The sequence below is a fragment of the Cyanistes caeruleus genome, chromosome 24 (genome assembly GCF_971803275.1).
Source record: "Cyanistes caeruleus chromosome 24, bCyaCae1.hap1.1, whole genome shotgun sequence".
Taxonomy (NCBI): domain Eukaryota; kingdom Metazoa; phylum Chordata; class Aves; order Passeriformes; family Paridae; genus Cyanistes; species Cyanistes caeruleus.
In genome coordinates, this window is record NC_141724.1 from 3,242,162 (window position 1) to 3,269,760 (window position 27,599).

The 27,599-nt window shown below is 48.1% G+C and overlaps 1 protein-coding gene across 1 annotated transcript; it reads right to left on the reverse strand.

Moving 5' to 3' along the window:
- Positions 1 to 30: 30 nt before the first annotated feature.
- Positions 31 to 27,249, reverse strand: NUDT3 (nudix hydrolase 3). Its single transcript, XM_023942133.2, has 5 exons — positions 26,366 to 27,249; positions 15,468 to 15,578; positions 7,683 to 7,727; positions 6,955 to 7,039; positions 31 to 5,621 (listed from the first exon to the last, which is right to left on the reverse strand). The coding sequence occupies exons 1-5, from the start codon at positions 26,462 to 26,464 to the stop codon at positions 5,452 to 5,454; spliced, it is 510 nt and encodes a 169-aa protein (XP_023797901.1). The 5' UTR covers positions 26,465 to 27,249; the 3' UTR covers positions 31 to 5,451.
- Between the last annotated feature and the right edge of the window lie 350 nt (positions 27,250 to 27,599).

Below are 27,599 nucleotides of genomic sequence, written 5' to 3' on the forward strand. Positions count from 1 at the left end.
TCATGGAAGGACTGAGCAGCAAATGCAAAGTGATCATTCCAGATTTTCTGATTTAATAAATATAAAATAGGACACACAGGAAATTCAACAAACACTCTCAGACCTCCCCAGTTTTCTGAGGCAATTCTAGAGCAAATTAATCAAGTATAACATCAAAATTCCCATCTTCCCACCAAAAAAACAAACAAACAAAAACACCCAAAAATACCCCAAAAAACCCCAACTCTATGGACTAGCACCAAAGAGAGATTTATAAATCTCTTAAATACAACTTCAGTTCAGTTTAGTTTCTTTTTCACCAGCTATACCTTAGTTATGTCCAGAGCCCTGACACTATCCCAGCACAGCACTGCAGGATGTCTGCAGCACAGAGCAGCTGGATTAGTTCATTCCAAGGTTAGGAAAATGAGGATCACGCCCTGTGTGTGTCAGGGGCTCAGGAAGCAGCTGAGGGACACCCCAGCCATGAGGTCACCACTTCCCTGCAGGGCTGCAGCCACCAGATGATGCCGTGACTGAGCAGGAGAACGGAGCCAGGATGGAAAACCCAGCCTGGGAGCAAGATCAGAGCAGGAACTGGGTCAGGCAGAGGGAAAAGCTCCTCACACTGCAACAGTCACTGCTTGGGGCAGGTTTGGCTGAAGATGCAGCTCTGATTCCCCCCAGCAGCAGTCACAGGCTTCACTTGGGAGAGTCAAACCCCAAACCAACTCCTCAGCAATCCCCAGTGCTCCCTGTGTACTCTGCACAGGGATGGATGCTGCATCCAGCTGTATGAAAGCACAAACATGTCCATTTGGGATAAAACACAGGGAACAGGTAGGAAAACCTACAGCTCTTGTACAAGGGGTACTCACTGGACCTTTGCAGCCGCCAGGATTTTGATCCCTGCTCACTGTGGAATGCTGAACACAGCTTCTGCATGGAAAAGCTGAGGCAAAGGCCCAAAGCCCCTGCTAGATCTGGGAAGGGAACTGGGGATTCCTGACATTCCCTACCCACATTTGTAGTCACTGAATACTTTGTGACCACACAAGGGAAAAAGCAACACTTGCAGATTCCAATCCCTTTTCATTTTTCCCTTTACACAGTTTGCTTTAAGGCACATTCCAGCTGAGGGTGAATGAGTTGCCTCGGTGCTCTGCAGGAGAGTAGGGAAGAGCTCACAGCATCCATCTCCACAGGAACAGAGCTGGTGGGAATGCTGATACTGCTGCTCCTTCCAGCCCTCAAACCCAGCTCCCACCTTTCCCCCTGCACCAGTAGGTTTGGGTGCTGCCTCCCCAGCACCCATGGCTGGGGGACCCTGACCCGCAGCCCTCAGGCTCTGCCCCCTTCTCTATTCCCAGAACACACCCACCTGACTGAGCTGGAAGCAAACCAACCTGAGGAGACTGTCACCATGTCCCTTCCCTGCTGTCACTGCCACGGTCCTGGAGAGGCTTTACAGCCCAAAGTTTAATGCATTTTCTATTTGAAAAAACTCTTTTTAGTTTGGACAGTGGCTGTTAACTTCACATCCAGGGAATGTTCTGCCTAATGCTGTACCTGGAGAGGTGAATGCCAACGGCTCAGAATTCCCAGTGCCATGGCAGTTCTGAGCTGGGGTGTGTTGGCCCTGCTGACCACACGGAGCACAGACAGCTCGGTCAGCGCTGCTGGGAAGTGGCAACACTTCCCTGAGATAGGGGGAGGCACAGCTGTGACACTGAGCTTCCAACAAACCACTCAAACAATCCATCTTTGGGAAGCCACCAGAGGTACCTTAAGATCACTTAATTCCAGATTTCAGGGAGAATGGGAAAAAACCCTCCCTGCTTTCACTCTTCTCTCCTAGGAAAAGGCAGCACCTCCTAGGCCCATCAGTGACCCAGACAGGCAGCACCCACCCCACAGCAGGGAAATCCCCAATCCCCACCTGGGGCTCACCACTCTAAACTGCAAAAGGGTTCCTCCCTCTGAAATGTGCCTTTGAACAACCTCTGCGTGAGCGGAGCCACATCTGAAACCCAAACCCACCCAACAGCAATCACCTCAGCCAAGGTGCTGTGTGGCTCCTGCCACACGCCATTTCCAAGCTGCTGGTCACCAAAGAACCAAAATCCCTTTTCCACCATAACAAATCCTTGTCTGGGAGAGACTCCCCAAAGCCAGAGCCATACAATTCCAGCTCTGCTGGGTTTCACAACACTCAGCTCTCTCTGCAGGGGGATGTCCACCCGCTTTACACATCATGTAAGACCACTGCAGAGGTTTGGGATCTGACAAATCCTGCTGGAAGGATCGAGCAGCACTCGGACACATGAGTACTCCAGGGGTGTCTTCCTTTTCTCCTGTTCTCGTGCTGGAGTCACCAAACTGGTGCAGAGCTCCCTGCCCCTCACAGGTGTACCAAGAGCGCAGTGCCCTTGGCCCACAAGCACAGGAACAAAAGAGGCAAGGGAAGAAGGGACCCCATTAGTGATGTCACTGTGCCCCTAAGGAGCTGCAGAGGGACCCCCCAGGGCCCCAAGGTGATGAAGAGCAGCAGCCCCTCCTCATACCCCAAACCAGCATTCAGGACGTGCAGTGATGGTGGCACCAGGCAACTGCTGAGGACAGTTGTGTGGTACCCAAGGCCCAGCAGTGCCCAGAGAGCACAGCCAGGCAAGGAGCCAGCTCAGAACTGCTCCCTCAGGCTGCTGAGACACAGAGTGACGCTCCATGTATGGGCCAGGCCAGATGAGGCAAGAATCCTGCTACCAAACACCAGCAGCTTGAACAGCACCAGTTTTAGCACGGCTGGGAGTCCCAGGACATGCTTGGAACAGTGGCCCCAGCACTGAGACTGAGCAGCAGAACCACAGCCACCCTCCCAGCAGCTCCCCTGTGCCTCACACACATAGTCTCAAACCAATTAACACCAGTTTAGATAAAACCTCTCCAGCTGCTGGGGGTGCAGCTGTACCAGCTCTAGAGAGAACCTCAGATGCTGAGGAAGACGGGAATTGTGTGTTGCAGGGAGAGGTTCAGGGAGCACAGGGCTCAGGCCTGGTCTGAAATCTGCATCTCTTCAGTCAAGGCTATTCCTGCCCCAGGAGCCATTTCCAGTTACAAGGCATAACATTAGCCACTCCTCGGTAACAGCATCAATCCATGCCACATTAAAACACTTTCTTGGCACAGTTTATTTTTTCTGACCCAAACAAATAAGCCATTAGCAAGTCATTAACAATATTCTACCCTAAATTGTCAGTTTAACAGCCCTGTAAAAACATTTTTAGTTTAAAAACGAAAGTGTGCATGCTGCTGATATTAAAACTGCAGTTACTCTTTCAGGAGTACCAGCTGTTTTGTTGCAAAGCATTTCCAACATACTAATCTGTACAGTAGAGACCAAGACTCATTGAAGGCAGTAGATGGCTGTGTCAGGTGCCTCGCAGGGCGCGGGGACAGCGACTCTGGGAATTTCTTGGACACTTCCAGATAGAATATTCAAGCCCTTTTGAGAGTTTGGTTCAGGCTGACCAGCACATAGTGAGAAAGGATTGTACATTCGTCTCTAAGTTGAAGTGAGCTGAACTGGTGTAATTTAGGCTCAATTCCAGACGCTTGGGTTTGAGCTACTCCTTGAATAATGGGCTGTTCCTTACGCGTGGTTTTCCATGTCAGCGATCACTGGCACTGCTTTTGGCCTTGCTACTCCACACCGATGAAAGCAGGGAGAACAAGGAAAGGAACAGAAGAGGATCTTAAAATGAACAGCTTCTTGCCAAACCAGCAAGGATACCATTCCCCCTTGTCCCTGGCTCCATGGATATTTCTATCAGATTTTCATATTGTAAGCACTTCTCAGGAAGAGAGAAAACTCCAGAACAGTGAGTGTTTATTAGAATATTTTTTTGTTAAATAAAGAGCAGGAAAAAAAAAAAGGAAAAAAAAAAAAAAGAAAAAAAAAAAGTACTGCAGATTTAATTTCACATCTTGGCTCTGCTCTGACAAAGGAGAAGTTACTGAACTCAGCAACCACTTCTTGTCCCAAGCCAGGGATTAATTAATGCCCCTCCCAAAACTTGTACCTGTCCCAACCCACCCCCAACCCCAACCCTTCCCATTTTATTTCCCAACTAGACAACACTGTTGGCAAATCAAGACAGCATGAAACTTACAGCAATAAAACAACAAACCCCCGTGTGAAGTGTGCCAACGCATCGGGGAGCTCTCCTGTGCCGCTCCCCCAGGAGTGCTGCCTGCGGGAGGCAGCTGTACCTTTCATGGAGAGCACACTTTGAGCTCACTCCACAGTGCGACCCTAAGTGCTGCAGAACCACAGGACAAGAGACCGAACACCTGAATTTTCCCCCTGGGACTTCTCTTTAGGGATGTGCGCATGGCTTCTCCGGGCGCAGCGGCAACGCTCGGCGAGCACGATCCGATGCTTCAGCACAAACCCCAAGTGTCCAGTTCAGCATGGCGTAAGGCATGTGGACAAGAGAGACACGAGCAGGACGCAGCGGGAGCAGGGGACAGTGTTGGTGAGCCACACCGCAGTGTGTCCGTCCGACCCCCCCACATCCCCGGCTCCCGTGATCCGGGCGCCATTGCAGCGCTGCTGAGGCTGTTTGGTTTTGGCCGGCGGTTCCAGAGCAGCTCCGTGAGGTTTCGCTCGGATGGAAACGCAGAAATGTTGGTGGAAGCTGTCGGAGAAGCCGCAGGGATGTCTGCAGGGATGTCTGCAGGTGATCCGAACTCTGCCCTCAACTTCAAGTGTCACTGCACTAAATCGGGAGATACTGGATGGGGAGTAAACTGGCCCAGCCACTAGCACTGTCACAGAATGTGTGTTTTTAAAAAACAGAACAAAAGGCAAACAGATTAATTATGAATCCTTCTTTTCAGAAGCAGACCAGGATTTAAAAAAAAAAAAATTCCCCAAAAATTAAAATGTTAGAGCCTCCATCTAAAAAAAAGTTTATACAGATGCGCTGCGAGTGATCCCCACACGGGTCTGTGCAGCACCTTACAGTACAGACTAAGACTTGAAGAGCTGATCTCACATTAGAAGTCTTTTAATTTAACAAAAAGAAAAAAAAAAGTGGCTCTGGCTGGGGTGACACAAAGGGGACACTTGGGACACTTCAGAGTACAAGGCAGAGGCGGGGCTGGCAGCCTCCAAGCCGTGGAGCTGAGTACCGGGAAAGGGGCACTTCATGCACAAAATGTATTTTACAAAATACAGATCCAAAAAAGAAAAAAAAAAAACCAAAAAGCAAAAAAAGCCAACCAAAAAAAAAACAAAAACAACCAAAAACATCATCCCACCTTGCACTAAATTGCAGCACTCTGAACACTTGCTCTGCCCCAGGCGGCTGCCCATGCCTGGTGTGAGGGAGGAGGCATGGAAACGGGGAGGGGAGGGAAATCCAGGTCTCAGTCTGCTTTTGGGAATTGCTCTCGCAGGGACGTCGTCAGTCATCTGATGTCGGACACGGAGCTCTCGGAGTACGGCGTGGTCATGACTGGGGTGCCGTTGTTGGCCAGACAGCCTTGCCTCAAGGTCTCAAAATACGAGGCCTGCACTGGTTTATGATACTGCAGAACTTTTATGGCATCTTCTATCTTAAACCATTCCCTTTTCCTTCCTGGGGGCAAAGAGAGAAATCAGTAGATGCAACAGAATGATGTTCTCTGATCTCAAGGGCCTCCCCCTCCAACCATCCCCAGGGACAGGTGTTTGTTTAGGGCAATACATCCCCTGTCTTGCATTTCTTAATTAAAAAAAAAATACTATTTTGCTATTTCTGCAATTCCTATTCAAACCACGTGCTCATTTTACGACAACTCACAACACACACACCAAGCAGCACCCAATTTCCATCAGTTTGCAAGTGGACTTCAGTTTCATGTGGACAGTTCTCAGTCCTTACTCTTTCCATAAAGAGCTTAAGGAGAGGCCTGTTCCATTTGCTGAAGTGCCATCACAAACCTTGTGGCAACAACAGGTTCATTTCCATTTGGGCATCCAATTTAAATGCAAAGATTTCAAAGATAACAGGGAATGATTAACCCACACTGCCCACATGCATTTCCTCTAGTCTCAGACAGGACAGTTCTTCATGCTGTTATAGTTACATATTATATTGTTGGCTTTTCACAAATATTAAAATGAATGTTATGTGTATAAGAATGGGAAATTTTGTTGTATTAACATAGTTTCCTTTATTTCTGTTAGAAATAGTAGTATAATACATATATGTTAAGCTATGACATAGCATTAAAACAAAAACTACTTTTGTCTGTATAACCCAAAGACTGAAAAAGATAGCTGGAGACCCCTTTTTTTTTACTTTTGTAAACTATCTTATCCAGATGAAGACAGCAGTGACCAGAGCTCTGGTGGGAGGAATTTATTGCATTTCTGGTATCAGGGAATGTAAATCTTGATGGCACCAAGAAGATTGATATATTGGGAAGGGGGCAAGAGAAAACTAAACAGAAGAACACCAAAGATCCTAAGAAGAATGTATGAATATGTATGAGAATTTATGGATATTTAGTAGGGTTCTGTCTTTAAGGGGCAATCCTTTGTCAGTAAGGTGTGCTCTCTTGGCTGAATGCAGACACACCCAGCCATATCTGTATACTTTATTTTCTTCTCCTAGTTGTTTTTTTTATTAAACTTTTAAATTCTATAAAAATTATGTGAACCTCATTTTTCACAATGCTCTTTGCTTGGTACCTTCCAGTGCAAGAATTAAACACAAAATTGCTGCAGAGGCAGCTGGACACTTACTTGGCTTTTCCTGGGCCACACAGGTGACAAAAGCATCATTTTCATGACAAATTTTTTTCCTAAGCAACCAAAGGACACAACACTGCAACTTTTCCCAATGACACTCACACAGACTCCAGGTCCCAGAGAGATGCTGAGCTGACTTTGTTTCCATCAGTTAATGCAGCAAGCACCAAGCTTACCAATATTGACAGAGTCCTCCCAGTCCTCCAACACTTCGGTGACGATGAGTACGTAAACATATGTCCTGTGCTTCCTGTCCCGGTTCTGCAAGGCAAAGGGGACAGAGTAACAACCACCCAACAGTATCAACAAACCTTTCTAGGCAGGAGGGCACTGGGCCACTGCAAGATGCAAACTGCCTACCTTGGGTGCAGCTCCTCCCACAGCACAACTCATGTACTGAAGCTAAGAATTGTTAAATTAAGACATTGTTGTGTTTTAAATCAGAGAGGTCTGAAAGTGTTAATAGGAACACCCAAAAGTGTAGCTCCTGATCTGTGGAGCAGTGGTTTGTGGACTGATGTGTTTACAAATTAGTTCTTCAGCTGGGAAGGTTTTGACCTATTTCACATGAGTTTGAAGGAGTCAGTGACAGAACAACAGCAAGAAGAGCTGTGTCTGCTACCTGCCAACTGTGCCAGGTGTGGCTGTGAGTGTTAAAAATAAAGGAGGGACCCCACTCCCCAGCTTTTGGCAGCACCAAGAATATTCAGCCACAGCAGTTACCACCATCATTTCACTCAAGTGCCCATTGCAAAGATCAGAATTGCTGAGTGGTTTGTTTGTATCTACCAGGGACGTTTGCAGCAAACCCACACCTGCTCACTCCACAACCTTGCAGAGCCATTGTTACTCCAAGATGATTTTTTTGCAACAAAATTTCACAGCACCCACGTCTGAAACTTACCTCAAAAATTCCCACTAATCTTCCTAACGTCCCTTTCACTCCAGCCTAGGGAAGTTCAAAGAGAAAAGAAACAAGCTTTAACAACAGCTCAGTACATGTTTCCTACTTATTGTGCAGGACCAGTTCCTTTAGGACAGGAAGCAAACGCTCTAAAATTCTGCTCCTCTTAAACCAACACAGTCACAAGGCAAAAGACAGAAATGTATGCTGAGCACTCAATACCCAAGCGTTCCCAGGGCTTTTTTTCTTGTTTTCCTACATTCAAACAATTTTGAATTCAATCTGGAGGAAGAAGAAATATTTGAGGAGTTACTCCTTGCATACCAATACAGTCCTCGTGACCAGAATCTCCTCTGCAGGTTATTACAGCCTGAACACAGGGAACATTGGCTTTGGGGTTTGGCAGTTTTACCCCTTAAAAATCAGAGTTTAAGGAAATAAAGTATGTGTAAGACATTCATACCCCAAGAGGGACGTGACAGCTCTCAGGTATTTCAGGGGTGTCCTGCACACACCTGAAGCAAGCCAATATAAACACAAAATGCTGTGATGTGGCCCCAGCAGCAGGAACAAGAGAGGTTTGGATTTAACACAAAGGACAGATGCACACTGAAATAAAGCTTTTGAATCAAGCAGAGACACAAATCAAGAGATCTAAGCAACAGTTTTGTTTAAATACTATTGAGGATGTACCACTCCATCACATCTGGAGTCCCTTTTGGTACCTTTCTGCTGGTTCCCTCCTGCCCGCCTCAGCTCTCCATGCAAAATCCCAGCCCATTCTCCTGCCTCATTGCATTATATTCCCTCCGTTTTATGACTGTAAACTGGTTGGAACTCAAGTGCTACAGACAAGATGAGATCTTGCTCCATGATTTAACAGGTCTGAACCTGCCCACACAGCCTGGCACATGAGCCAGCCACAACTGGGAGGTAGAGTCAGCTCCATCTCTGGCAGCTGGAACACATCCCATGAACAGCCCAGGGAAACTGTGCCTCTTGCAGATGAGGTACAGAGATGTGATTATGCCAGGCTTCTCTTTTTTTTTAAAAAAAAAAAAGATGTTTGAGTCACATTAATGATAAGGCAAATTCTCTGTCCTACTGACCAGCTGCTGCACAGTCTCGTGCTATCAGAAAGGAAGGACTTTCTTTAATGAGACAATTTTCCTGGTTAAGTTCCAGCCTACTGCATGAACAGGTACCAAACAATCCAGGCAGAGCACACCTCATTCCTGCTTCCAAATGGTGCTGATGTGGAACTGCCCCAGGAGCAAAAGGTTTGGAGCACAGAAATCCATAAATCCTTTTGGTAACACACTCACTGAGCTCTGCTTCTAAGAAGTGAATCAACTGAATTCTTTTTTGGGACACAAGCTTTATTGTCTCACCAATACTTGTAACATCCAGCTCAGCCCAGAGGTGCCTCACCCACTGTGACTCCGGGGGCCTTTCTGGAGCAGCAACTCCATGAAGGAGCAGCAACTCCATGAAGGAGCAGCAACTCCATGAAGGAGCAGCAACTCCATGAAGGAGCAGCAACTCCATGAAGGAGCAGCAACTCCATGAAGGAACAGCAACTCCATGAAGGAGCAGCAACTCCATGAAGGAGCAGCAGTTCCATGAAGGAGCAGCAGTTCCATGAAGGAGCAGCAGTTCCATGAAGGAGCAGCAGTTCCATGAAGGAGCAGCAGTTCCATGAAGGTCGGTGCCCACGTGCACAGGACAGGCCGGGCAGAGCCTGCCTGACCTTTGCGGCCAAGCGATTCCACCTCTTCTGCCAACCCTGCTGACCTGGGCTCAGCCTTCTCCCAAGGCATCTGGAATGCAAATGTTTCAAATGCATTTCCCTCAAGGAACTCCTTCAGCACTGGGATTTATTTTTAGCTAAGCCGTGTTCAACAGGCAGCAATAACACAGGGAGGAACTGGAGGCTTCCACCTTCACAACATACGGACATGAATGCATTAAGAGGTGAAGCACAATCAAATATTTCTGGAAAATAACTGTCTTAAGCCAATGCTTCACTAGTTCCTGGAAAATGCTTTGAATTTCTGCTCTCCCTACTTGTAGGCACTGAATCAGAAGCCAGGGATTTTGTTGTGATGGTTTAGTGAACTCTCAAGTCTGACTAGAAATAAATTTATCTCCAGGCAACTGGCCAACTTGGAGAAGAAGGATGAATTCTGCTCAAGCAGCCTCCCAGGCAGTTTATCCCAGCTCTAGAACTGTGCTGGAAGTAGCAGAGGGAGGTGAGGAGCCCTTCCTTCTGTGCTGGTAAAGAGAGATGAGAGAAATAATGCTGTCTGCAAACCAGGATCCTCCTGCTCTGTCCTGCTTGATCTTATTTGCACAAGAAGGCACAAAAAACAATGCCAAGACCAACATGTCTTGTAGAAAAATCATGTTGAATTATCATCAGACAACTGGAGAAAGCTCTAAGCTTTGCTTCATGCACGTACTTCTCACGTACAGTTGTAAATGGTGACATAAAACAATTTTTTGGTTAAAAAAAAACAAACATTGGGCTGATTTTATAAAGCAGGTTCTTACCAGAGCCTGCAAAACACATCAGCCACTGCTCCTGGGGGCCAATTTTCCAGGTACAGTGGATTTTAAAGACAACATACAGGACACCCAACACCAACAGGATTGTCATACTCCTGTTTTTGATAGAGCAGTAAATTCCCACACCAACAGGAGAGTTGGTCTCTGTACAATGGAACAAACTAGCATGCAAATGGAATTCAGAGTCTCACACAAATTTCTAAGATAGAAGTTGCCGAAGACACCTGAAGAAATATCCTACAGCTGTTACCACGAACAGGTCAAGCTTGGTAAGCAGCAAGAAAACTGCCAAGCTCCTCTCTGGGCAAGCTCCCACCTCCTCCTTTCATATGGGCCATGAGCACTTTCTTTGAGAGTTAAAGCACAGACCCAGGCTCACCCAGGATTGCAGCAGGGTCTCAATCTTAATTTGCAGCAAATTACTCAGGAATTTTCTCCTTGATAGTAAATGAATTAAGAATGTTGTGCCGTCCTGGGCCAGAACAGTGAGTGAGGCAGAGGCAGCGCAATTCATTTTGTGCCCCTCTAAGCACTGGAAGTGCTGCAATCCTCAAAGTACAAAGAAGGATCCCAGGAGGATCCCAGGAGGATGCTCCTGAACCCATCAGCAGGGATAGGAGAGCACCAGCACCAACTGTTCCAGCTGCAGGTGTGGAAACAAAGCGAGGCAATCACACGACAGGATTCCCTGGGACAGGCACACTCAGGTACAAGAGGATACACAGTGCTGGCAAAATGAGCTTTTTCCCTGCTCTGCTGATCTAAATCAGTGTCCAGGGTCCAGGACAGGAGGAAAAGGCAGCTCTGGCAAGAGCACATCAGCCACAGATGCTGCCAGAGCCAGCTGCCCAACACACACTTCAAACCCCCACTGCACCCAGAGGGGTGGGAGCTCAGGACAAGGAACAGAAACCCGGAGGAAATGAAGCTTTACTAGTTCTGCTGCTCATGGAACAACTTGTTTTAATAAAGAAAAATTACTGAAGACATCCAAGAACAGCAGGTTCAGGTTTCAAAGCTGAAAATAAGTTGAGGTCAGATGCAAAAAGCAGCCTGCAGCAACACCATCTGTTCCTCGGGACAGCTTTTATTTCCTTCCATCTGAGCTAAGGAAAATGTGGGTTGGAATTTCAGCTATTTTACTTTGCTCTATTAGGCTCAAAGCCTGCATCTACTACAGATTACTGCTGGGTAAGAGGACTGTGGTGGAACACCCAAATCTTTGCTCCGAGACCTGCACTACTGAAGGTGCAAACCCCACCCAGGAGGGCTGTGGACTCGTTTTTGAAGGATGCTGATTCCACACCAGCTGGGCAAATTTGGCCGTCTCAGAGAGGATCAGATTCATTCATCTAATTCTGTACTGCATGACACCTTTATTTCCTTCTACACTTGTGAAACAGAAATTAAATTCCATGTCAGAGTGAAGAACTTTCAGACACTGCACTCATTTTTGTGAAGTCTGAGCACAGGGTAAGGGACAGTGACTTTGAGCCACTTGTACTGGGTATAACCAACTACGAGGAGTTCAAGGCCATCATCTTGTCATTCATCTGTGGGCCCTGCAGTACTTTTAAAAAAAAATCTTCCTAATTCAGCACTGAAATATATCAATATCTGTGTTCTAAATCACTAACAAAATACATGAAACAGGAAAGATCATCTATAAAGCATGTTTCGAAGAAGGGAAAAAACTGTTTCAGCAACCAGATCAAAGTACTGCCATGATGGACTATTCTTGATATTAGCACCAATTGCCTGTTTGATCACAGATCAAGCACAGATTATCTGGCTTTTGACTCCCATGAAGAAAGCACAACTAACACTCCCTCAGTGTTATAAAATATGACATTTACTAAGTATTTAAAGGTCAGGATGTGAAGAATGCTCTAAGTGAAAAATTAACTGGTGCTGAGTTTCACAGATGAGTGTGGAGGGTTTTTTCAAAGTCACTCTATAACAAGTTTAAGGCATCTATTTCTAAACCATGATGTTCACCAGTTGCTCACACCCATAAAACCCCCTTATTCCTAAGCAAAAAACACAGTCCATGAGCAACAAGACCTGTTTGAAAAGGGCACACACCTTCCACAAGGTGAACTTTAGAACACACGTGGAGTTCCCAGCTCTGTAAGACTGACTAGAGCACTTCTCAGCAACCTGTCAGAAATAAGAGGGTTTATTCTGAAGAGGCTGCTCTGACCCAGAGCTGCTGTGTGTCTGCTGTCACTCTGCATGAACAATGCCCAACAACTCCAGTCACTTCCAATTTCATGCAGACAACAGCAAGCATGACAAGTGTTGGTACCTGTCCACTTTAATACCTGTGCTGGTACAGACTAATATAGATAAGGACTACCTCCAACTAGGACAAGGACTTGAACTCAGACTGGGACAGAGGGATCACAGCCCTCACTCAGAATCAACATTTCATTTTTGGAACAGAAAGAAGGAAAAGTTAGGTAACTTCAGATGACAATTATTCCAGCATGGATAACGTGGATAAAACCAAACACATACACAGTAAAATTAAAATAGGGAATGCAGAAGTTAAAATGTTCATTTAGGGAAGCATGTTTTGAAAAAAAAAATGAACACCATGCAAAAGATAATGAATTGAGAAGAGACAGCCTATTGTCATCCTCAAAAGCCACAAGCAACGGGAAGGATCACAAGTTCTTATGGCTCTTCCAACCGGCTCTTGTTAAAAATTGGAAAAGGCATAGCAAAGTCAAGGAAAGAAACCCCACACATTTCTCCCACAGCTTTGAGCAGCATTGTTCATTGACACGGGGGAAACTAATTTTCCCTCTCCCACCTTGAGCAACAGACTGGAACTGCTCAGCTAATCTGTGTCCCCACAAGTGGCTGTCCCAGGAGAGAGGCAAATACCTCAGACCTACTCAGAAATCAGTCTGAGCTCCAACCGACCCCAAAACACCTGGATTCACATGGAAGGGAGAACAAGGGCTCCCAGCAGCCTCCTGAAACCCTTCCTGCCAAACCAACAGCATGAACTGGGAAGGTGGGTGCTCCTGTCTCTCCCAACACTCCTGCTGTGCTCCAACAATGGCCCCTGCAGGAATCAAACAGCTCCTGGACCTCGAGGCCGGGGATGTGGGGGATAATTCTGTGTGCAGATTCTCAGCAGCACACCCCATCTGGAGAAAGCTCTACACCCCTACAGCTCCGCCAGCACCACTCGCAGCTGCACGGTGCTCATGTCAGACAGCTCCATGTCAGCTCCTCCACCTGCACTGCCCAGGTGAGCTGGGGGTGCCCTGGTGAGCTGGGGGTGCCCAGGTGAGCGAGGAGTGCCCAGGGGAGCGAGGGGTGCCCAGGGGAGCCAGGAGTGCCCTGATGAGCTGGGGGTGCCCAGGTGAGTCAGGGGAGCCAGGAGTGCCCTGGGGACCTGGGGGTGCCCAGGTGAGTCAGGGTTGCCCAGGGGAGCCGGGGGTGCCCAGGGGAGCCAGGGGTGCCCAGAGGAGCCAGGGGTGCACAGGTGAGTCAGGGGTGCACAGGTGAGTCAGGGGTGCTCCCAGCACTCTGAGCTGCCGCTGTTCCGTGTTGGGAACAGCCGGGCAGAGGTGCCTTGCTGGACAGAACTCACCCTGCCAGGCTGCCAGGGCTTGAGTTAACACTGGCAGCAGGCACAGCTCCACGTGAGCAGGGAACACCAGCCGAGGAGCGGGATTATCTCAGCCAGCCCAAACCAGTTCCTGCGCGGCCGGAGCCGTGCCAGGGCTCCCTTCCCGCCAGCACTGTCATGGAAAGAGCACGGTTCTCCCAGGGCGCTGCTGCCCGCACAGGGAGTGCCCCACCACGTTTATTTTAAGGGTTGAGAGGCAAAGCTCTGCACCTTCTGAATGAACCCTGGACTTCTGTATCAAATCACTTCATTATTAATAAGGCTTGGGCTGAAAAGCAGGAGTCTGCAGCTAAAAATATTTCTATTGTTCTGGTTACACTCACTTTAGCTTGTAAAGTAGCTGAAAGGTTGCCGAGTTACTGGAAAAGCAGGAGCAGGGTTACAAGCTGGAAATAAAATTTGCAAGCAGCAATTCCCAGTATTAGAGAGACCTAAAGACACTTAAAAAAATAAACATTGACTGTATAATCTCTTTCTGATAAACTGCTAGATTATAAAAACATGCAAAGAGAAGCATGCAATCTGCCACATTTGGTTAGTCCAACAGTCTGAATATTCAGTTTGGTTAGATAGCAGCAGGTACTACCAAATAATTCAGGAAGAAACCTGCATATACCAGACAATTCAATAAAGCAGCTACAGGAGAAGCTTCCTCCCAAGTCCCATCAATTAGCTCTTCCTTTCTGTTCTGCACAGAGCCCAAAGATTTATAACCCTCTCAAAAGCATTTTTAATCCTGCCTTATGTAACTGTGAACCTACTTGGCCGTTCCATCTATAATCATGCAATCGTTTCTGAACCCAAGCATCTCCCCAACTGGTTCATATTCAGAAGCACATTCTAAAGACATGTTTTACATACACTGCAGTCAACTGCCATTCACTGCCTTTATACTTCTTACAAAGAAAAAAATTGCTCTTCCAGCTTTAAGAGAAAGATGGGCCTTCTCCCTACAGCCCATTGATCTGTGTTTGATCTCCTGTTTGATCTCCCTCCTGAAACAGCTTTGAGTGAAAAAGAGAAAACAAACCAACCAACCCACGCACACTTTAGGAATTGCTGCTGGTAACTTACGGCAAATTTCACTTATTCACATAAACCTCACTATGTATTCTAAACCAAAACATACTTAGATCCCTATGTTTGGAGTGCTTTTAGTGTCTCCTAAGGGTTTATTTCTACCTTCTACCCAATTACTAGACAGATCCACAAAGGCACAGCTGAATTTTGAAGTTCTCTTACAGAGAAAATTAAGCAGAGACTATACATACATTGAAGTGACTAGACCTGAACTTTATTTTCATATTAAAAATTTATTTTATTTTCAAATAAAAAAAAAATTGATTTTTTATTTTTTATTGTCCTTCAGGGAAGGACAAATTCATTGCAGCTAAGGGGTTTAATTACATTCTCGTGTTCTCTTTATTTCGAACTCCGTTTGTTCTCCCATGTGGGATGGGGATATCACCAGTGACCCTGTCTCCCTCTCCACCTCAAGGAGAAGAAGGAAGAGCGATGAAAACAAACCCACAGAACCTGGGCTAACAGGGCAGGGTGAAGCCACTCACCTCTTCACAGACCTCACGCACAGCGGCCACGCCAGGCTCCTCCTCGGGCTCCATGCCACCCCCGGGGACAATCCATCGGTCTGGATGGCGACTACTGCTCACCAGCAGCACCTGTGGAGAGCAGAGCACAGCTGATGGGGCACCCCCAGCTGAAGGGCAGAGATTGTCTTCATGCCTCACACACCCCCAGACACAACCCACCCAAGGCAAGGCCTTGCCACTGCTCACTTTTCCCTCAGCCCCATGCACATAGTCGTGGAAATTGTGACAATGAGGCACTGCCACACTCTGTGTCACTTCAGCCACTGCCTCTCCCTCCTCTGATGCATTGTAGGAAAAACTGTCCTTGCACACCAAAAAATTCATTAGCACTGGACACAGAATCACGCAGTGTGATTTCAATGCAGGGTCCTCACAGCTTGGGATACACCTTAGGCAACAACAGAAATGCACAGATGCTGCTCAGCACCTCCACCCTTTGCAAAAGTACCTTGATTTAATTATCCTGGTGCCTTTGGCCTTGCCTGTCCCTGCAGCTCTGTCACTAACAACACGTACACATCCGGGAACTCCCACTGCACTGTTTATGTGAAATTGTCTGAGCACAGATTCTCAGCCCCACTGTTTGTCACTTCTTTTGCAGTAGACACTGAGGAGTTCAGCTCTGGAGCCAGCACTTGGCTACTTTTGGTTTAGAGGAGGTTATTCAATGAGGTATAAGCAAAATAAAAGCCTATATTGAACCTATTAAACTTAAAACCCCCTACTAAAGGGCTGCACTGAAGGGCAGACATTTGTGAATGAGAAAAATGGCTCAACCCTCTTCCCAGGAGGGATTTGCCATATCCATGCTTTGTGGCAGGTTTTCTTGAAAGAGTATTTTTTATTCCAGGGTAGTTCTGCTCTGTAGAAGTTCAGGTTCTGATCTGCCACCTCCCAGCAAGACAAACTCTAACTAACACTCTCAGCTGGCTACAGAATGTCCAAAAGAACACCAAGACACTGTGCTTATTAAATCTACTTGCAACACATCCATGAGCAGAGATGGAAACTTAAAACAACACTAATGCTGTTGTCCAACTCTAAACAAAGCTCGTTCATTAGAGTCATCCTGCTATACTTCATCATTTCACTGGCACAAAACTCAGAGCCAAAGAGACTTGCTCCAGAAGCTTTCCAACATACCAGTCCAATTAGGTTCCAGGCCAGCTGTAACAGTGTCAGACATTTGGGAGTTGCACTGTAGAGACACTGAAATCCCAGGCTTTACTGGGGAAACAGTGATTTGCCAGTAGGATATGAAAATATTTGCACTAATTACCCAAAGGAATCTACCTACAGAACTCAAAATAAAACTTCCAAAACAAAAACAAGCACAAGATTTCCAGGGTTTTTCAGTTGGTTTATCCTGAAAATTCTCATCTGCCAACTGACCAAACTCATATTGGAAACAAATGAAGCTGCATGGGCCACCTCAGTTCCACCGTTCCAAGTGGGATGGTTCCTGCCCCGTCCTCTGGCCTCTGATATCCCAAGTGTTTGGTCCTCTCCAAGAGGATGGAAGAATTCCTTTCCCTCAGGCATCCAGTCCATGTAAAACACCACCAGAAAGCCATGCCTAAATAGGGAATGTAAACTTCATTCATCCTCAGAGCCCTTGGGAAAGTAGCCAGTCCCTGCCAGGCCATCCCCAGCCACCTCGGTTTGCCACTATGCCTCTTCCTAGCACAGTACTTGACTTCTACTCCATCCTCACTCATCATCCAGATGAGCTTGGACTCAAATTCCTGACTCCAGGTCAGTTGGTGATTCTGAGGACAAAGCTAAGAGCAGGAATAGCCATTTCAAGTGCACCTTTGTTGCCAGGTAAGGAAGCACCAGCTCTAACACTTCCCATTGCAATTCAGAGCTCCAGCTCAAGGGGAAAAAGAGCAGAAAAATATTAAAAAGCTGTAGAACTAGATCTTTGAAACTCAGCACAGCACATCTCACACCCCTGAACTCCTGCCACCTTCCAGGCGTGAGAACGAGGATCTGCTGTGGAACCCTGCTATGGACACAGACTGCTCCAGGAAACCTGTTCAGGCTGAGACAATGCCTCAGCAACACACCAGGAGGAACTTCTGGGTGTAAACAATGGTTTCAGGCAAAGCAAATTAACTTCAGCTGCTCTGGCAGTTGAGCATTTTCTGAATAGAATTAACATGAACAACCCTTGCTGGGAAGGAAAAACCTGTCATTCTCACACTTTTATGTAATCAGACTATTTCCTGTTTAATAAAAAGGAAATCCCATCAAGAGAGTGTAGGAAACAAGCCCTAAAGTTCTTTTAAAACAACTTCAAACAGGATATTGCTACCAATGAGCTCTCCCAAGACAAAGGGGCTGAGTTCCAAACAAGGGGGAGACATTGCTGTGTTGAAAAAAACCCCACATTTCCAACACCAGTCCTGGATCCTGACACATGCAACGCATTCAGAGGGATCAAGGAAAAAGTTGTCATCATCTGAATCCCAAGAGGGTATGGGTTGGAAGGGACCTTGAAGCCCATCACATTCCACCCCCTACCACCTTCCAGTAGACCAGCCCAAGGTACAGCTGGCTTTTTAGCTCATTAACTTCTTTATTACATAAATAACATTTATTTTAATGCATTTTAAGTAGTTAATTTAATCTAAATAGCCATCAAAAAATAAACCAAAATTTACTTATTTTTTTTAATCAGACTAAAACACATAGGAAAGTCAGACATTTCCATTTTCTCCTTCCCAGGCAACTGTGTTTAAAATGGCAACTGAGACTCTTGGCCTGACAGGGATTTTGGAGCCACATCTTGCAGACTTTTTGGAAAAGCATTTGCAGGTAACAAGTCACATGGCCAAGTTGTCTTTTCCAGGATTTCAAAGACAATTATGTCATTTCAAAGCAGGGAAATGAGCAACACAAGCCTCTCTGGCAAGACAGGAGGTGGCCCTGCTGAAACTCTCCCACACAATCCCCCACAAAAGAGAAAGTTTAGAAAAATAAGCTAAGTTTGAAGTGTGCAGCAGGGGCTCAAAGCAGAGCCTCATGGCAAGAACCTTCAAAGCTGCACACAACAAACAAAACCAAACAAACCTGAGTTGTACTAACCCCGCCTGGAGGAGACAGGAAACACACCAAGACATCTAAGGCTGCCCCGCCAGCCACATGGAATAAGGAGCTCCATGGGAAAAAGGGTGAAGAACTTGTCCTCGGGATAAATCTGGGCATCCCTGATATACAACACTGACTTTAAAACAACCTACACAAACCTGCTGTATCCACATGGAGGGATTTTTCTGTCTTTTTTTTTTTTTTCCAGAAATAACGGGGCTCTGCAAAGCGAAAACTAGGCAACCAGGATCAAGCAGAGAATTAACTCCCCATTTGTGGAACAGAGGAGAGATTCCCAGGTTCTTCCATGCTATGGTGGATTGAAACAACATCCAACACCCATAAATAAAACAAGAGCAGCTACACCATAAGGAACACAATTCCTCGAAAGAGGCCCTGCAGCAGCATTTGAGCAGACAGAAAGGGCCACAGCCCTGAGAGAAGCTGGGCCACAGCTTGAGTAGAAAATGAGCTGAGAACCTTCCAGACTTCCAGGAAAAGGCAGTGCTACCCACCTGTGCCAGCTGGGGCCCGACAAGCTGGCAGCCAACACAGGGAACAGCAGGCAAGATGTTAAATCCAGGGTCTGGCCCAGCAGCCTTCTGCTGCCAGGAGCTGATCCATAGCTGCTGGCTCCTGACACAGCCTCTGCACTGCCTTACAGGCTTCCCCTCAATATTTTCAGGCTTTCCCTCAATATTGACATGCTTTCTAGCAATACTGTCGTGCTTTCTACCAACATTAAGCCATAAATCACATCGTTTGCACAGCAACTGAAGCACAAACCTCCCGGCAGTGCACCTCATTTCCCACTCAAGCATCATTTATCAGAGTACAGCCTGCAAGGAAACACTGCTGCAGAGGCTGCAGGAGCTGAGAGAAGATGGCTGACTGCAAGGCTTTTGCTGTTCAATCTGCCTTTGTCTCAAAGTTTCAGTTTAAAAAGAATGTGTTTTCAGGAGCTGAGCTGTGCTCCCATGTGCCCCATCAGGTCCCAGAGCTGCTGCTGTGTCCAGCATAACAAACACCTTGGGTGCTTCACTCAAAATTAACAAACATCCTCTCAAGCTCTGAATCTCTGTAATGCTTTTCTACCTGACAAAAGCGGGATGTTCATCTGAGCAAACCAAATCGCCTTTATACTCTCTGACCAGCAAGGGCTGAGAACTGGAGGAGCAGGGGGGAGAAGAGGGACACTGCTCTCACCAAAGCTGTGCAAAATTAATCTCATTTCCCCAGCAGCAATGCAGCCTCGATGACTCCCCAACAAATCACATGTTTTGCCAAACTGCAAAGGCAGGATGGCCCCAGGGCTTATGGGAGGGCTTCTCCCACCCTCTTGCTATTCCAGGCACGTTCTGGAGCTTGCACATGGTAGGAGTGAGTCCAGCCGGCGGTCAGCAGAGCTACAGCCAGCCCTGCACCCAGCAGGGTCAGCAGCTGGGACCACAACACACGCTCTCACCATCCCTCCCCTGCCCAAAACAGCCTGTCCTGCCGGGAGCATTCCAGCTCTTCAACAGGATATGTTTCCTTAGACAAGTGTTATTTTTGCACATGCACCTGCGCCAGGCTCCGTGGGATAATGGGATTTAACTGACAAGGTGGGATCCAGGAGCTGGAGGTGGGAAATTCACAGCAGGACGTGCAAAAGGGAAGGGATTCGCACTAGAGGACTTGACAAAAGCAAAGCACAAGTTTTGGAACGGGAGCAAGAGGTGAACTGGAAGAAGTTCAAGTCATTTCAAGTGCTTGGATCGCACCTACAGTCCTATAGCCAGAGAGGAAAAATTACAGCAGATTCTGCTGGTTTTTAGGCTGCTGGTTAGAATAACAATAATAAATCACCATGTAGTGGGCTGCTGCTCTGGCTCCAGAACTCCACAGGTCCTGTTACTGCTACTGCAGTGCTCCTGCAACTTCAGAGCCACTGCCTGCTGCTGCCAGGGAGGAACATTGCTCCACGGCAGAAAGCAATCCCAAGTCCTCCCCATCCAGCAAAATTATGGTTTAGATAACCACAGAAGTTATCTGCAACATGTCCTCCCATGCTCCAGGAGAAGCTGAACCACCTGCAGCAGCAGCCGCTGCTTTCAGAAGCTGAGGGTTGATAAGGGGCACTCCCAGAGAGAGACCCCAAACCCCAGAACCTATTTCTGCCAGTCCAAACCAGTTTGGTGACCACTCAGTGCTTACACAACTTGTCCAGGTGCACCTTTTCCAGGAGAAATGCTGGCTTGTAAAGTGCCTTTTTGAGTAAGGGAGGAAAAAAGCAATGAAGAGGTATTTGAGCTTTTTACAGAGCCCAGATGACTCCGGCTGTCAGCAGCTGCGCGCTGTTCTGATTAACCACCCTACTCAGGAAATACAGCACACACAAACTCTCAGAAAGCTGCTCAAATATAAGTAGTCAATTCTACACACAGCATCAATATATGCCACTTGCAGGAGGAGAAGTAACCCCTGAAATATCTGACAAAAATCTACCTGTCAGGTAATCATATCCCTCCGAATTTCACAGGTTAACATGAAATTTCTGAGAACAAAGAGTCAGTGAGCAATATCCAGTGGCAGAGACAGGAATTCTGAAATAAATACACACAAAATTTGAGAGATCTTTGACTGGTCTGTGCAGCCAGTCCTTCAGCTGGGCTGAAAAAGTGTTTAAAGAAACAGAGCCCTTTCTTCGCCAGCCATGGATGTCACCTACAGCACTCCCACATGGATGTTTGCTATTTGTCATGTAGAACTGACTTTTGTTAATTTTGCTCCATCCAAGCAAACCAGAACTCTTCTTATTTTAAAAGAACATAAAAGTCCAAGCACATGGTTGAGATTTTTTTTTTTTTTTACTAAGAAGGGAAAGAGCTGTTTTTCTAGATTGTGAGAGACCATCCATGGAAAGATAAGGTCCTCTGGCAGCAGCTCCTGCTGGGTGCACCCCCAAATGTTGGTACCTGTCTCCACACTGCAAGAGTTTGTCTGAAGTGTGCTCAGATGAACCAAGTCAGGCAACTGGGCATAAGGTGTTTTTTTAAAAAGTGGGGAACACAGAAAACATGGAGTGAGGAGAAAGATGTAGGAAAAACAGCTCCTAGTCAAGCAATAAATGGATCTGAGGTGGAAGAGATTCCAAAGCAGTGTTCTGCAGAGAACAGACACAGCCACCGCTGTTGTGTCCTTCACAGACCAGGGTGGAGCACACCCTCTTTCCATAGTCATCACTTTTCCCTGAGCTGCAGCAGAACAAAACAGACTCAGTTCTTCAGTTTCACAACAGCTTGCTGAGCTTCCAGTAAATGAAGTGAAAATTTAACAATTTTCATTCTTTTGTTGTTTGGGAAAGTACAAGAGACCATGGAATTGCTTGTAATACTGTTTAGTGACAGCTGCTTTTGTAGGAATGCAAAACACTTTTTAAGATGAAAGCCAGGTTTTGAAGAGGTTGATCCATGCTTGGAGAACACAACCTACATATTCTACACAATCTACAGGGCTGAGAGGGACAGGAGAAGCACAGGCAAGAGATTCACTTCCAAGCTGGCCCTCATCCCCCTGGAGATGTGGTAACAGGTCAGCAACAGACCAGGAGAACTTCACTTGGGTTCAGCCACAACTCTTTTATGCAACAGATGGGAGCACACAGCAGAGCCCAGCCATCAGAGCAGGGATTCTGAGACCGTATTCCACGGAAAGCAGGATGATCATATGATGCTGGGCTCACTTACATCCCAACAGTGAAGCACTCAGAGAGGTTTTAGCTGTTATTGGCTTACACTGAAGCCAAGGCACAGGGGACAGCCCAGGAGCACCTCGTGATCCCCACCACACTCCCAATCCCAGCTCTGCTGTGTTACATCACAGCTGGAGTAAAACTGGCCCAGGAGAGGCCAGAAGGAAAAGAAAAAAGGTTTGTTTGCATTCCAATGGCTTTCCCAGGGGCCACACGGCCCAGCTCTGCCCAGCTCTCCCTGTGACCACCGTGACCACCAAGGGCTCGGCGTGTGCCAGGGCACCAGCCCCTGGGTGAAACCTCTCTTCTCTCAGCTCCATTCAGGCCTCATTCACCACGCAGAAAAGATTCTTCCCGAGGCATTTTATTACAAAAAAAAAGTCTTTAAAAATGCCCGTGGTTAACGAGCAGCTTGTCCTTTCACAGACACAATGTGGGCATGTTCAAACCCGCCGCTGCCCCAGCGCAGACCCACAGCCCAACGGTGCCTCTTTATTCCTTTAAACACCACCCCGAGCAGGGCTCCAGCTGCTGGGGCATGAGGGGCATTTTCTGGGATGTTTCCTCATGGAAAAAGCTGGTCCACACAAAAAATAAGTGTGTTATGTAAAAATGACATCCTGGTGGCAGTGCTGAGGGGCAGAGACATCCCAAGCAATGAACTGAGCGACTCCAGAGGTACCACAGGACTTGGGAGATCTCCCTGAGCACTCTCCTTCCACAGTTCTGCAAATATCCCGGGATATTTGTCACATCAGTCCATGTGAAAAGATGGGAATAGCAAAGTCCTGGTGTCTGGCTGCCAGAAGGTCCTTTGAAGTCTGTTCTCCTCTCTGAATGAATCCCATTGCTGCCCCAGCTCTCCCTGCTGCCCAAGGAGGTGGATCATCATTTGGGAAACCACACAAAATTTGGGGGGTTTCCACAATGCCCAAAAAATGTACCCTTTTTTCTCCATTTGACATTCACATTGAAATTAATTTTCCCTGTGCTGCTTTTTAAAAGAATATGTAACAAAGGCATCTTTTCAGCCAATGCTTGGTCTTCCAAAAACGTTCCAGAGCTTTTTTTCATGCCCAAAAGCAGCGGCCTCCAAATGCAATGCAGAGACAATGTGCGACCTCCAGCAGCATAGGGAAAAAAATAAATCACTTAAAAACTAAAAAAGAACAAAGTATTTTTCTGTTAAGACTCTTTATTTGCAAATGTAACACCAAACCAAGGACATGGTGTTTTATCAATCTCCAGGGATTGCAAAGATTTCAGAGAAAAATATATCAGTAAACTGAAGAGTCAGGAGGAAACACCTAAACAGAAGAAAGTAGCCTCCTCTGTAAGTGTAAACAAAATTCTCTTTTTTCTTCTTGAAAAACTGACAAACTTTTTCAATTCAAGAACTAATGAGGGGTTAAAAACTGAGAAAAAATGGGGTTTTTGAATTCATGGCAGGAAAAGAAGAAGAAAAGCAAGAGCAAAATTCTACTATTTCTTAAGCACTTAAAAGAAACAGTAATGAGAAACAGCCAGTCCTAGGAAAAATCCTGGTTTTAAATAGAAAGTTTAATTTATTTATCAAAACATGCTTCTTCTATCTTCTTTTCAAACACTAAGCTTTTAATAGCTCTTTAATGTACATACTTTGGCTCTGGGTCTTTCTCCCCTCCCTGGAGAGACCTTTTAAAGAGGTCTCAATTTCCATTTAAACAGAAGCAATCAATAATAAAATATGCCAGTAACATTAAAAAGTATTATGGACCAAGAGCAAACCAAGAAATCTTTCACAGCCATTTTAAATTCTGCACTTACAAATGTACAGGTAACACCTTCCTTGCTACCAGAAAAGTGCAAGTGAGTGAGTGGACACCAGTCAGCTTCTCTCAAAGTTTATTTAAAAGCCAACAAATGAGAATTAACCCAAGAAATAATTAGAAAGGAAAATTAATAAGGTGTCCTGCTTGCTGATTTCACTCACTGACACAAGTTTAACTTAACACCTTTTGGCAAAGGCCAAGTGCAGGATGTGGGCACTGTGTCCATCCCAGTGGGGTTAATTCTGTGGGACTGGGTAAGAACTTTCCCAGATATGTTTGTGACAAGCCCCCTTCCTGGGCAGCTCCCACAGCAGGGCTGCAACAGGTGGGAACAGAGGATGCAGTTTCAGCTCAGGGGTCAACTCACAGGCACCACATACAGCCCTTCAAAGGCTCCGAGATCACAACCGTCCTTCCCTGCCTCATTCCTGTGGCGGCTCACCAGCAGCACCCACATGGCACATACCGAGGAAACCCATCCCAGCCTGGACTGCAGCCCTTCCAGAGCAACCACTGCTCCCTCCCCAAGCTGTCCCAGGGCAGCACAGCCACTGCCAGCTGTCACTGTGAGCTCAGGAACAAGGCCACCAACAGCAACCACAGGGATAACAAGATGCTCACCCACAACCTCCACTGCCCTGCACACAAAAACCTCCCATAGCTTACAGACCCCTATGAATGACCCAGCACAACCAGCAAAGGGAGACAGCTCCCTCAAACCCTGCCTGAAACCAGAAACAGACCATTCTAATCTAGCTCTTACCTAGAAACTAGAGCCTGAAGGACTTTAAATTCAATCCATTGGAGGATTTAGGTGGAGACCACAGCAGAGACACAAATGACACAAAAGTGGTTTTAAATCTCAGCCTTACACCAACCTGACAGCTGAGCCTGCTGGAAGCATCCGTCCCACATCAGCACACCTCTGGAATGAGCTAACTTTCCTCCTTCGACCTCTTGGGTCAGCACAGTGACACTGCCACACAGCCTGGTGTCCCAGCACAGTGAGGGCTCTGACACCTGTCATTAACACACCTCACTGTCCCCAGCACCACGAGGACTCTGTCACCGGCTCCCACAGGCCGGAGGGATCAGCTGGAGCCCGCGCAACACTGCAGACTGAGGTCTGTTGAAATAAAACTTGCAACCAGTCACAGGCTGATTGCCTCAGGCACCTGTTAAAAGTACTTTTCTATCCTCAACCACACTGCAGTCACACATGGCCAAGCCTCAACCTGTCAAGAAGAGCCTGCAAACTGCCCCACTAATTGTGTACAATGGCATCAGGGTACTCCAACCCACCCATGCATCGCCACACAAAACAATGATGTTCTTCCTCACGGTCAGTCCATAAATTTCCTGAAAGTCCATGGGAAGGACCAGCTACACTGAACGCTGCACCAAACACACTGCTGTCATTTCAGACCATTTCTGCTGAAATGCTGACATTCCTCATCACACCAGCACAGCTACAGCACAGCTACAAAGGGCTTGTGCAGCCTCCTTCACGTTAAATAATAACTGGATGTATGCTAATTGCCTTTCCTCCAGTGAACTGTCTGCATTCCCTTCCGATTTCCTGTAGCTACAAATATGATAATCAGGAGAACAAAGACTTTAGCACAGCCACTCGGGCACAGCAAATGCAGTGGAGTGTGTACGCCTGACTCCAGCAGCAGCAGCAGAAGGCAGACCGGCAGCCCTGCTGCTCTGAGCACCCTGAGCCCACCTTCAGGAGTCAATAAAGACTCCTGTAAAATCGCACATCGGAGAGAAGTTTCTCACTGTAACTTCCCCGACAATGCAGCCCCTTAGCAACGCGGCCGCTCTCAAACCAACCAATCCACCTTTAATTCCCACTTCCTCCCAAGCTCTCTGGACAGCAACTTCTGGCACTCCATCAGTCCCCTTTTATCCCAGTTTCTTTTTATAAATCCAAGGTCAGGTTTCCTCTCCCATCTCATGTGATGTGCTGGACTGAAGTTCTGCCAGCATGGTCGGTCCCCTCGGCTGCCAAACCCCCTCCTACGCTCCCCTCAGCCTGTCCCGCCGCCCACCGGGCATCTCCCCGGCTCCAGCAATAACCAAGTGGGAAGCACTAACTCTCCCAGCGACGCTGAATTACGCCTATTAAAACTAAAGCCCCGCTGGAAACGAGTCCCCCACCCCGGGCGGCTCGGGGGTCCCGGGCCCGGCCTCGCCCCCGGCCCGGCCCTCACCTCCTCCTCGCTCTCGCTGCGGAAGCACAGGCAGGCCGCCCGCTTCTTGTAGCCGTCCCCGTCGTAGGTGCGCGTCTGGTTGGACTTGAGCTTCATCATCCTCCGCTCCGGGGGCGGCGGGGCCGGAGAACGTGCGGTCCGCAGGGCGGGGGCGGGCGGGACCCGCCGGGTGGCGAAGGACGGGGGGGCGCGGGGGGACCGCCTGCCCGCGACAGTCTCTCTCTGGGTCTCGCTTCGTGGGTCTCGCTACGCGCTGCCGCCCTTCGCCCGCCTCACCCCTGCCCTCGCTCCCGGCCGCGCCGCCGCCACCGCCCGCGCTCCGGCCACCGCCGACGACGACCGCGCCGCCATCTTGGGGCTCGCTACGCAAACGGCGTAGCGCCGCCGGGCGGAGAGGCGGCGCTGCCCCTGGGGCCTCACGGCACGCCCGCTACGCAAAGTGCGCAGCGCGGCTTCCAGAATGGCTCCCCCCGCGTAGGCGGTGCCGCCACGCCCCCGCCCCGGCTCGCGCGCTCTGCGCCATTGGCGGATGCCGCGTTCGGGAATAGGACGGGCGGCGCAGGGCGGCGGCGGCGGGCGCTCGGCCTTACGCGAACGGCGCAGGGGCCGGCGGCGCGCACGTGGCCCCGCTGTGACAGCGGCTCCGCGGGGACAGCAGCGCCCACTCTGCGCCGCGCGGGGGCGCTGCGGCACGGCGCCAGGCCCCACCCCTCGGTGACAGCGCGGGTCCGTGACCGTCCCCCCAGTGACATTCCGTGTGCTCACCCCCGCCCTGACACCGCGGGTCGGTGTCCGTTCCCGTGCCGGTGACACCGGGGGTCGGTGTCCGTGTGTCCGCTCCCCCCGCCGGTGACACCGCGGCCATGGCGGGTCCGTTACCGATCAGTCACCGGCTGCCGAGCGACACCTGGCGGCGGCCGGTGGCCACTGCCCAGGTGCTGCCGCCAGGCCCACCCTCCGTCCCCAAGTGCCAGCGCAGGTGACAGCGCAGCGGTGACACGGGGACCCGCCCACGCGAGCTGTGTCCCGATCAGCGGGACACGGGCTGGCACAGCTGAGTTTTCCATCTGCAGAACAGCTCAGTCCCAGCCCAGCCCTGCTGCATCGCTGGCAATCAGCATCGCCCTGGGCAGATGGGAAATGCTCCCGCATTCCTCCAGGACTCACCTCCACACCCCCTAAACTTGGAGAGTTCCTTCACTAGAACCTGTATTTAGTCACTCCCAAAGTGCTG

Bases quoted from the DNA above. Each gene is read 5' to 3' on its own strand.
- NUDT3 (XM_023942133.2), bottom strand. From the start codon at position 26,464: ATGATGAAGCTCAAGTCCAACCAGACGCGCACCTACGACGGGGACGGC. The intron at 7,728-15,467 runs GTGAGTGGCTTC...GAACTTCCCTAG, and splicing joins TGCGTGAGGTCTGTGAAGAG to GCTGGAGTGAAAGGGACGTT. The intron at 7,040-7,682 runs GTAAGTTTCAGA...TTTGCCTTGCAG, and splicing joins GATTAGTGGGAATTTTTGAG to AACCGGGACAGGAAGCACAG.